General features: G+C 44.5%; 1 protein-coding gene across 3 annotated transcripts in view; it reads right to left on the bottom strand.

Annotated features, from left to right (window-relative positions):
- Window positions 1-5,364: 5,364 nt before the first annotated feature.
- Window positions 5,365-12,103, bottom strand: part of PEX5L (peroxisomal biogenesis factor 5 like) — a 65,085-nt gene continuing 58,346 nt past the window's right edge. For all 3 annotated transcript variants that reach the window (XM_054983250.1, XM_054983249.1, XM_054983251.1), the window contains 2 exons: window positions 11,594-11,751; window positions 5,365-5,569 (listed from right to left, as the gene is read on the bottom strand). In XM_054983250.1, the coding sequence (XP_054839225.1) occupies window positions 5,365-5,569; window positions 11,594-11,751 (363 nt within the window). The remainder of the gene's footprint in view (window positions 5,570-11,593; window positions 11,752-12,103) is intronic.

Here is a 12,103-nt window from a genome sequence, read left to right as displayed (position 1 = left end):
CTCAAAATCTCAGACCCCTCACCATGGGGGTGTTTGTGTCCACAGCAGATACTTAAGAGCCCCCTGGCAGACAAGTCAACATGGAAGAAAATTTCTGGAAGGTAAATAGTGGAAGACAGCAGCACTAGTACACATGAATGTATTTTAATACTAATTGGTTCCCCATTTATTTACTTCATTTCTAACCCACCTTTCTCACCAATAGGAACTCCAAGTGGCTTACGTCATTTTCTTCTCCTCTATTTTATGGAGAAGCTGACATAAAGACCGGCTAAGATGAAACTCTCGTGGCACAGAGTGGTAAGCGGCAGTACTGCAGCCCAAGCTCTGCTCACAAGTCATGACCCGAGTTTGATCCTGGTGGAAGCCGGGTTAAGGTCGCCGGCTCAAGGTTGACTCAGCCTTCCATTCTTCTAAGGTTGATAAAATGAATACCCAGTTTCCTGGGGGTAAAGTGGGGAAGGCAATGGCAAACCACCCTGCAACAAAAAGTCTGCCAAGAAAACGTCGTCATGCAACGTCCCCTCATGGGTCAGTAATGACTCAGTGCTTGCATAGGGGATTACCTTTACCTTTAAGATGAAATTTTTTGGTTTTTCTTGTTTACAGCTCATCCCTTCAAGGCTGCCCCCCCCCAGTCCATCTTTGCTTGGAGCAGAAGACGCATACTTCCAAGATTCTCCCGCCACTTTTGATTGTAAAGGAAGCTGAGGTACTTAAAGATGTAATAACCCCTCACCTTCACCACATTACCCTATTGGAAACCAGCATCGGGGCCAATCTGCACGCTGTGTTGAAGATCCCTGATTATATCTTCCATGGGTATTTTAACATTTAGAAACAGAAGGGGTCTCTCGGTAGGCCATTGTGGGGCTGGCTCAGGGATGGCAGAGTCCTTCCCCCGAGCTGCTCCCTCAAAATTGCCCCTCCTTTTGCCCTGATTTTATCCATCGTATGACAAAGGAAGAGTACCCAAATCATTCTGAGGCTGATATCAATTCAGGGGAGTTGATTTCTGTTGGGGAACTTCTGAAGCGAGCAGGGAAAGGTTATCCCTCCCTCCACCGCAGCTCCGGGCCATGGCAATTGTGGCTCACAGTCTGATCATCTGTTTTGCATGCTGAAGGTCTCAGGTTCAATCCCCCATCATCTCCAGTTAGAAGAGTCAGGTAGTAGCTAAAGTAAAAGAGCTCCACCTGAGACCCTGAAGAGCTATCGCCAACATGATTTAGCTTGATAGAAGTGTTAAAGATAATTGAAGGGAATATGATACAATACAATAGGCCCTCACTATTGTATCTGTGCCAAACTACATAACTTATGATTCCCCTGAGCTGAAAGCAAGCCATTAGCTGTTCCTTATGGATTGACAAGAACTCCCCAACCACAAAGCACACACACATCTTTGCATTCCTAAACACACAATGCTCTGAGATGTTGGTCATCTGCCATATGTGGCCGTACTCTCTGTTTTGCTTTTGTTGGTCACAAAATATGTGACCCTTGAATCTGCTCAAACAGATTTTGCAGGTTTCCCCCCGCAAAAACCTGCAAAACCCGTTTGGCTAGAGACAGCACAAGGTGCAACAAATGTGCACATCAGAGGGAAGAAAAATCCACCCCTTACTGTACCAGCTCCATTCTCCTAATAGTTCTTATGGATCGCTTAATGCTGAAGAGTAGCAGAGGGTTCAGTGCACTGGGAACCACTTCCCTGGTTCTTCCTCACGTCTTGGTGGCCTTGGATCTGCGCTGTATATTTTGGAACAAAGCGCTGGCAAAACTGGGGTGCAAAAGGAGGTAGTGAGGCCGCTTACGGATAGGACTTAAAGTTGCTGAGATATAGAGGGAAAGGACCTTGAGGGTCAGTTGTGTGTGCGCATGAACAGCGGGAAGAGACTGTGTGCTCTTGAGTTGTCACTTTAAGAAGAAGTATTTTTCTAGAATGCTGTACAAGGGAGTAGGGGAAGGTCCAGTTGCCACCTTACCCTTTACCAAGGCAGCAGCAGAGCTCCTAGCACAAGTATTGAACTGTGATCCTTTGGAACTGCTCTCCTCTCGTGCAGCTCCCATTCATTTCAAGGAGGGCCGGAGACCTTCTCCCAGGATTGTACTCAACAGCTCCAAACACCATCCACTGGCACGGGGAGAGCACTCCCTTCCTCTCTGCGTTCTGCACAGCTGGTGTTCTAGAACAAGCTGCTCCAAACCGGTTTCCATCTTGTGACAAAAGATTCAGCAAAGGTGCTTGTCAAGTCATAAAAAGAAGCCTCTGTATTCTTCTCTACGTGCAGTGATAGCTTGCAAGCTGGAGCACTTGTCAATTTTATTGCTGACTGTGCAAGATCTCTGTTACTATTAAATAGCTGCTTTTTCTGAAATTCATTGGCCTCAGGCACAGCATTTGATGGTCTCGCATGTGGGTCCATTAGCAGGGGGTAGCTGAATGGAAATCCGTGTTCAGATGCAGTATATCTTACAGCTGCTGCTGTTGGAATTGACGATCGGTGATGAGCTGAGCCCCTCATGCCCTGCTTATAAAACTTTCAGCCTACATGAACTTTTGGTCTCTTGCAATTCTTGTGTTGCCTCAAGTTTAGAGGAAAATCACCACACAAAGGCTGAGTTTATTGGAAAATTTTCCCACAAGAGTGTGATTTTGCAGGGAGGAGGGTTGCTAAGAAGAAACTGTTTGGGAAATGTTATCTGCTTTGGTTAACTAGTTGTATTGCTGTCCCAGCAAATATTACTATGATGCCATGTTGAAACCTACCGACTCTGAGCAAATCGTGCTTCGAAAACTGCCACGCAAGCCCAGTGCTTAACAGTAGAAAACACTGTGACTTTTCATATTTATATAATTACTTTCATTCATGATCAATTTTTTAAAAATGAAAATTACAGACAATCTAAAATAAGATACTTGATACATTTTTAAATACTCCCTGCCTAAAATGACAGCATAATAAGGATCGGGAGACGGTGAAAACAGAATAAAATTTTGTTAGTTGTTACGGTGCTACAAGATTCCTGGTTGTTGTTTTTTTCGACAGGAGGTCATCCTAGCCTCCTGCTTTTGTTAGCCTTGTCCCTAAACTCTCGAAGAATGATGTTCCTTGGAAAAATCAAACTTCCGCTAAAAATCCAGCATGTGTCCTGGTTTTGGTTCACTTCCTCTGAAACCAACAGTATTTAAAGGGGGTTTGCTGGAGGCACGTGTCTTGCGGCTTGATCCATCTCTTGTGCAAGCCCTGTTGAAAGGAGCTGATTATCGTGCCCCTGCCTGGCCCCTTTTTACTTCAACAGGGTTTGTGTAAGAGAATGTGTTGCTGGGACTGAGTATTTCGAGTCCCAAAGGACCGAGGGTCCTTCACATTAGGGATCTTAGGGGGTTCTGCAGTCCAGTCTTAACCTTTCAGCATGAAGCAGAATGCTTTTTTTGCTGAACTGCTTACAGTTTCCTGCAGAATCAAAAAGAGTCCAGTAGCACCTTTAAGACTAACCAATTGGTCTGATGACTGTCTGATGTCTGATGACTGGTACCCCAGCGCATGCCTGGCACCTCTGGCCTGACTAGCCCTTGAGTGCAATATGTTGCTTCCATCCCCACTCACTCAATAGTAGCTCACTGACAGCATGGATGCAGCAGCAGCTGCTGCCCTGCTGGCACAAAACCAAGCTCTCCAGCAGCAGTTAAACCAGCTATCAAACATGGTGGTTAGTCTTAATTGGTTAGTCTTAAAGGTGCTACTGGACTCTTTTTGATTTTGCTACTACAGACTAACACGGCTAACTCCTCTGGATCTAGTTTCCTGCAGGAGGCTGAAGAAACAGATGTCTGTTCTTTCATGGCTGACATATATCCCCTGTTGCTACTCCACACAATACCTTCTATATGCTAAAAGAGTCCAGTAGCACCTTTAAGACTAACCAATTTTATTGTAGCATAAGCTTTCGAGAATCATGTTCTCTTCTATATTCTAGGCAGTGAACTGATTATCACTCTTTGTATTTTAAAACCATTTAGGCTAGAAGGAAGCTTTGCCTTGTATCCAAAGGCCCTTTATGTCAACAAAGCTGTAGCCGTACCTTTTGCTCCTAAAGTCAAAGTGCAGAAAGTGTGACGGGTTCCCATTGCACTACCCCCCCCATACCCTAAAAGGAAAACAAGAAAGTTTGATTCAAGTGCATTATGTTCGTAGATCCTAATTCTGTAGTGAGCGCTGCTCAGAACAGGTGATCAGCAGGCAAAATGGACATCTGGGTCACTGGGCAGCCAGTTGCTGCCCATGTTGGTGTTCCAGCTGCCACAATGCCTGCGGCCAGGGGTGTTTGCTTCTTGGAAGAAGGGGAAGGAAGCATGGGGCAGGTACCTAAAACACTTCCCGATCACTCGGGGGGCAGGGGGGGGTCAGCTCAGAAGTGACTGTATGTACATTCTTGGCATTGCTCCCATTGCAACATTCCTCTGGAACAGCCAAAAACAGATGGCTGAATGCTAAAGAGCAGCAATAGGTTATTGTTCAAAGGGTAAGGAGGACTTGGGGAGACGAGGTGCAGATTCAGAAAGGGGGAAGGGGTGGAGGTGGACCCAGGGAGCCCAACCTGTTAGGGCCAGCCCTACTTTTATATAAACCCCAACCACTAGTGCGAAGCGCCCTATAAGCTTGCACAACAGAACCCTACAAAATGTTATTTGACCGGCAAATTCTCTATACATTTGAGATTTCTACCCTGGAAGTCTTCACAAGATCATATTCTGGAAGTAAGAAAATGCAGCAACCTTAATTTTAAGCCCTGACGGGTCAACAACTAAGTACATTGATGGGTTGGGGGAATGCAGTGAACATGCATGAACGGTTGTATTTGTAGGGGAAGGATTTGGGACAGAGAAGCTGCCCAGGCATTCCCCACCTGCAGATGGTATATTTCAAAGACTGCATATCCAATGGACCTGTGTGGATCCTTAGGAAGTATTACCCAAATACACTCTTGGGTGCTCTTTTGAAGATACAGCATGACTTTTAAAGAGAAACATACTTTCTTCGTATAGATTTATGTTGTAGACAATGCAGTTTCTTCCAGTAATATTGTTTCAGCAAAACCCCATCAATGTCGCAACAGCTGTTCACCTGAATCCACCATGAATGTTTGAGCAAGGTGGTGGTCTTTAAAAAGTTTTGTGCTTTTTAACTTCCTGTCTGGAGACCTGGTGAAATCCCGCAGAACCCCTTCTGCTGGAAAACATCTGTGCATCTGTCTTTTGTTCAAATGGGGAATTGAAAGACATTTTTTATTGTTGTACAAACTTGTTTCTTATGTTCGGATGGCTTGGTTGCATGTATGTGTTTATCCGTTGCCCTGTTACGGATCAATTTTAAAAGCTCTTAACAGAACATCCAGGTCGCCCACATTAGCGGCTTGGAAAAGTTCCGGCTGGTCCATCATAGACAAAGCAATTCTCAAAGCTGCCCAGATATTACCTGAAATTGCAGGGCGGGGAACTTGCTGCTGATAGCGGCTCTTGCGTTGCAAATTGAGGGCTGTGAGGAAATTGCTGACGGCCTCCCTGTGGCGTGGAAGAGGGGGGGGAAATGCACAAAAATTGGGGTCAAGTTTTCTGCAAGGTCAGGAAGCCAGGTGGCAATCCATTACATGTGATCATGAGTAATGTCTCTTAAGGTGCCCTGCTGGATCAGACCCTCTAGTCATAGAATCATAGAGTTGGAAGGGGCCATACAGACCATCTAGTCCAACCCCCGCATCCTGCCTCAAGAGGGGCTGATCCTTTTCCCTGGAGGCCTAGCAGGGCATATAGCCTAAGTCCTTCCACTGACAGTGCCTCCCACCACTGGGATACAGAGGTTGACTGCCTCTGGATGTGGAAGTTCCCTTCAGTCACCATGGCTTGATGGACCTTTCCCTCAGAATCTGTCTAATCCCGTTTTCTATATACTCTGTATTCCTTTCCCTAATCTTCTCACATAGGGCAATCCATATGAAAATGTCACCCAACTACTTATAAAGAGTCAGTTTGGTGTAGTGGTTAAGCGCAGCAGGACTCAATCTGGAGAACTGGGTTTGATTCCCCCCTCCTCCATTTGAAGCCAGCTGGGTGATCTCAGGTCAATCACAGCTCTCTCAGTCCCACCTGCTTCACAGGCTGATTGTTGTGGGGAGAGGAAGGGAAGGTGATTGTAAGCAGCTCCAAGACTCCTTTGGGTAGTGAAGGGCGGAGTTTAAAACCAATTATTATTATTATTATTATTATTATTATTATTATTATTATTATTATTATTATTCAGTCTTCTTATAGTCTTGTTATAGACAACTCCCAGACAAAAAAGCTCTCCTCTTAAATTTCAAAAATATAACAATTTACTAAAATGTAAATGTGCAAAGGTGCAATCAATCATATATATACAAAGTATTTGAATTCTTTGAATGAGAAGAAGCCCCTTTTCTGAACTGCTGTGAGAAACTCATTGCCACTTTGGTAACGACTATATTGTCATATAGACTGGTATACTGGGACATCTGGTCTTGTATTCGTTTCCAGATTTACTGGTAATGTAACTATTTAAGAATGTGGATTCTGGTTGCCTTGTATTTTTGACAAATTGGTACTAGTAATAATACCTGTGTTAACTCTAGAAAGGACTGACTGTGATATATGTAATTGGAATAATATTTTGTATATATATGATTGATTGCACCTTTGCATATTTACATTTTAGTAAATTGTTGTTATATGTTTGAAATTTAAGAGGAGAGCTTTTTTGTCTGGGACCTTACGTTTTCTCCTTTGAGTGCCTCTATTTGCTCACCTGGTTATAGACAACTGCCTGCTTAACTGTTTTTCCCTATAATCCATGACCTTCCATCAACAATGCAAAACTGAATTGTTCAAGAGGGCTTTTTGCTCAGATGGGAGGGCTGTACTGTAAGGAAGTGGTCTCAAGAGATCCATCAGTAAACAGATAGGGAATCCCGCAGTAAAATGATAAGGAGGGACCATAGACTTTATTACTATTGCTGTAAGTATAATCCTACTAGGTAGTTCCTTTGTTGTATAATATATCAGTCATGGAATTTGCTTATGTTTTGTTTCAACATTGTTAATAGTTTCATTCTCTATTTTTCTTTAAATCTTGCAGTTTGCATGTATATACCCATTACATGTATATTGAAATGTTATGATATTGATTGTACTGACTCACACTATGTAATCCGCCTTGAGTATCAGTGAGAAAGGCGGACTATAAATAAATAAAACCGGATGCCTTTCAAAGTAATGACAGCCCTTTTCCCCAAGATACGTAAGAACTTCTATACAATTGTTTCTTTTGCTTGTCACTTGTAGGTCTGTTTTTAATATCTTTTTGTACAATATAAAGCTGTCTTGTTGGAAACACGATCTTGGCTTGGGTCCAGTGGAGCATTTCTGTGGGTAGGATCTTCATCTGTGGAATGTGACTTTCTTTTTCTCTTCCTGCTAAAAAAATGGGGAACAGCACTGGAAGAGGGGGTAGGGGCTGCAGTGGGAAAAGCGTGGCAGGAAAGTCACACTCTGTGGATAGAAATTCTTCCAACTGTAGAAACACTCTGCTAGATCCAAGCCCTTGGTATGACATAAAGGCAACGACAGACTGTTATCAGCTGCCTAATGTAAATCAGGAATCCTAAATGTAGGGATTCAGAGCAGGAGTTGACACTCTAGAAAAGATGGCGGCAAGTAAACAGGTGGCACTGAACACCCTGTATGACTGAAGACAGTTATTTCAGATTTCATGACCCTGATGAAAACCACTCTGTAACTTGAAAAACTGAAACCTTTCCTTCATTTCCTAGACTCTGGATGAAATCCTCTGATTAAAGCCAACCAAGCTTTATTTACAACATCTAGACCCTTTGTCTTGTCTGTTTGATCTTCCATAGGGAGGAAATCCCAGTGATATACTGGACAGTCTCACCCCCGAGACCAGTGGTCTTCAACCCATGGGTTGGGACCCTAGATGGACCACACAGCCCTATTCTGCTGGGGTGCAAGCCGCTACAGAGCTGCCATCTCTTTGGTGGGGTTGGGATGGGGGTGCTGCCTTTTGGAAGGACTTGTGGCTAGCTTACACAGATAGAAAGCACAGCAGGATGACGAGATGAGGACCTTTGGTGATAGAAAGGATTCCTCCAGGGTCTGACCCCTGGCTTGTTCACCCCTAGCTTGTCACTGGTTCCTTGGTCTGCTGCCCATGCTCCTGGCCTTGACCCTACTGAAGTAATAATTCTGGTGACAACTTTCATGTCATCTGTGTGCAGCTCAATGAATTTTGGGTCTGAAAAGGTCAACGACCACTGCTCTAGATCCTAAGAATACCATGATATATCTCTGGGTGCATTGAGGACAACCAGGGCTTTTTTTCAGGTGGAACGCGGTAGAACAGAGTTCCAGAACCTCTTGAAAATGGTCACATGGCTGGTGGCCCCGCCCCCTGATCTCCAGACAGAGGGGAGTTTAGATGGCCCTCTGTGCAGCTAAGCCACCAGCCACGTGACCATTTTCTCCGAGGGCAACCCACTGAGTTCCACCACCTCTTTTCCCAGAAAAAAAGCCCTGAGAACAACCAAGCCTTTCTCCAACACCACTACTGTCTCTGGTCAAACAGGTTCTTGCAGGTTTTTCAAGCACTTTGTTTTGAGACAATCTCTACTAGCTGGTAACAATGCAAATGTAACTTTTTTTAAAAAGGCTTTTATATAAGTGTATTGTATTAATTATCAGTGATGGGATAAATCTTGAAATTATATATATTTTATAAAAATTATACTGTGGGTTTCTTTCGGTTATGACTGAGCAAAAAATCTGATCCAGCCAGAGATTATGGTGACTGCATGCATGATGGGCTCTATCAAACCACTTTCAGCTCTTTGAAACAAAACCAAAAAAATTTCTTTCTGGCTCCAGCTTTTGTTTATCATTTTCTACTCTATCCTGCAATCATCACCGAAAACTAATTATCCCCCACTCAAAACACTTAGAATTGTATTTTAATGAAGCATCAGCAGTGAGAAGAGGGAATGTCTATGGGAGAAGCAGGTGATGTTTTGAATGAATTTTATTTCATCTTTTATGGGAAGATGAGAGGGAGACAAATTTCATTAGTAACGAATATTTGCTGCTCCTTGTTATGCTGTTGCTTGGGAATAATAGCGGGAACAGATTTCTTTACTGAGGATACTGATGCCCTCTCTTTTTTAACCCACGTTGGTCCATGAAGCAGAAATTTAAAGTTGAGGATCAAAAATACATACAGACACAGTAATCTACCCCAAAAGGCAAGCAGTTGATTTCCAGAGACTGGGAAGTAGTGTTGTGAAGCCCTCATTGTTCATGGGCCGCATTTAATTTTTGGTCATAGATCTAGAGGAGTTTGCTGTGTTAGTCTGTAGTTGCAAAATAGTAAAAGGTCCAGTAGCACCTTTAAGACTAACCAACTTTATTGCAGCATAAGCTTTCGAGAACCACAGCTCTCTTGCATCTGACGAAGAGAGCTGTGGTTCTCGAAAGCTTATGCTATAATAAAATTGGTTAGTCTTAAAGGTGCTACTGAACTCTTTCCTATTTAATTTTCGCGCACCCAACTATAAAACAGTTTTAACAGCTATTTGTAGTGCTTCAGTCTGGATGTGGGAATGAGTTCTGTCCCCTTCAACACACAAACTCGATGTGGGTACAAGGTGTGTTTATAGCGATGGCTGACTATGGGTGGGAAGATCTGGATTCAACACCCACCCTCGAAGTTCATCCTAGGCAAGTCACTTTCTTTCAGCCTAACCTACCTCATAGGTTTATAAGGCCACGGTGGGATGGCTGAAACAGTCTGCTGAGACTGAATCCATCAAAGACTGAGTTCCTGTGACTGGGGAAGGGCGATCCGAGGTTGGGGTGCCAACTCCCGGCTCTTGATGGCATGCCCAAAAGATGGCCCAAAAGATGTGTGGCTGCCCTTAACTAGAGCCAGGGTCTTTTTGGCCCTGGCGCCTGCCTGGCAGAACTCTCTGCCTGGGGACATCCGCACCTTGCAGGAGCTACTACAGTTCCGCAGGGGGTGTAAGACAGAGTTGTTCCGTCAGGCTTATGGTTGGGGGTCAGAAATGGTTGCCACCATATCCAGCACCATTATCTGTCCCCTTATGGAGGGCAGAAATATTAATTTTGTACTATTTTAATGGTTTTTATCCTGACTGATCAACTTAATTTATAATTGTGCATTAAATTATGTACATTATGCATATTTCTTAAGTTGGTAGAATTGTATTAGAAATGTCGTACACCACCCTGAGCCCAATTAAGGGGGAGGACGGTTTAGAAATCCAATTAAATAAATAAATAAAATGGGAGAGTGGAGAACTAGTTAGGTATACTGCTTTGAAGTCACTGGCAGAATGTTGAGCTAAAAAGGGATGAATAGGCATGTCGGCCTTTTCAGGTAATGGTTGCTGGCACTGAAAGGACAGCATAGATGGCCTGCCTCAATTGGGCAGACACTCACCAGCAGGGGGCACCCTACCATTGTCCTCCATCTGAGAGGGAAGGTTACCTTCCCTTTGTTCTTCTCCTCTCTCCTCACCCTGCTCCTTTCAGCCTCAAGATCCAGAGTGCCCTCCTCGACTTGGTCCCCTTTGCCTTATGAAGGGCCTGGTTAGTCCTGGGGTCAGCCCCTTTGGAGGCGCCAGCCCTCCGGAACTCCACCCGCTGTCAGCAATACCGACAGCTAAATTTGCAAAAGAAAAGAGTCGTTTCAAATAAATCCAGAAGAAATCACAGCATGTAGCTGTGCCCTTTGTCACCCCCAAACGGTGTTCTCTGAGTGTACTTTTTATATTTCCCCGTGTCAAGGAAGAGCCTGTTCCCAGCACTGATGGTTGCAGACCCTGCAAAGCAAGCCTGCTTCTATTCACACCACCCTCCAGCGTGGATGCTTTCTCATGGTCACTTGAGAACGTGTCAGAAGGCCAAACTAAATGTGACAGTGTCTTTGTGGCTACCGTAAGGATAGCGTCACCATTTTAAAGTGATTTTAAAATGCCACGAGGGCCTGGGACCATGGTGCAGAGCTCTTTCCCCCTCACTCTGGGGGTGGGGGGGGGAGCTCACTCATTCCTGCAGCGGCTTTGGCACTTGAAAAGGTGTGGGGTGGAAGGGAAAGAGCTCTGCTCTGTCAGCTCAGGTCCTCGTGGCATTTTAAAATAGTAACATTCGATTTATATACTGCCCTTCAACGCCCACTCAGAGTGGTTAATAAAATGTGTTATTATTCTCCTCACGGCAATTACCTGGTGAAGTGGGTGGGGCTGAGAGAGCTCTGAGAAGCTGTGATTGACTCAAGGTCACCCACCTGGCTTCAAGCGGAGGAGTGGTGAATCAAACCCGGTTCTCCAGGTTAGAGTCCTGCCGCTCTCAACCACTACACCAAAATCACTTCAAAATGATAAAGAGCCATCCTCATGGCAGCCACAAGGAGGCTTTAGTTTGGCCCAGGAAAGTGGGGGCGCTGGCTTTTCTTCACATAGGTGCTGATTTGTTCACCCTTACCTGTAAGCTCCTAGGTTGATGCAGCTGATTCCTAAATTGTACCTAGACCTGATGAAGCCAGGCTGGATTTCCAACGCTCTCGTGTAGGCCTCCACAGCTTCCTCGCTCCGATCTCCGTTTGCTAGGGTAGCACCTAGACGGTTCCACAATGAATAATCCTGACAACACAATGACAATCTTCTAGTATTGGTGCAATCCCCCTATTGGATAGCTTTTGATTTTTTAACTTGTCTGCTCAAATTAATGGCCACCTCCCCCCCAACCCTGAGTGCCTCTTCCATTAACTGACACAAAACCATGACTCGCTATCATAGACAACCTGTAAAACTGCTTTCCCTCATCAGCAGGCAGGCCGAATGTGGGACAAGAATCAATCTGCCTGAAACTGAGACTCCCTGGCAATTAACATTTCTGTTGCGGGTATTAAAGTATTAACGGCTGAAGTGGCAGCTCATTAAGGCCGCCCAGCATTACAAGGCATGAGAATGGACAGGGGAGCAATGTGTGAAG

This window comes from Eublepharis macularius, chromosome 6 (assembly GCF_028583425.1).
Source record: "Eublepharis macularius isolate TG4126 chromosome 6, MPM_Emac_v1.0, whole genome shotgun sequence".
NCBI lineage: Eukaryota > Metazoa > Chordata > Lepidosauria > Squamata > Eublepharidae > Eublepharis > Eublepharis macularius.
Note: the sequence above shows the minus strand (reverse complement) of the source record. Positions and strands in the feature narration are given on the sequence as shown.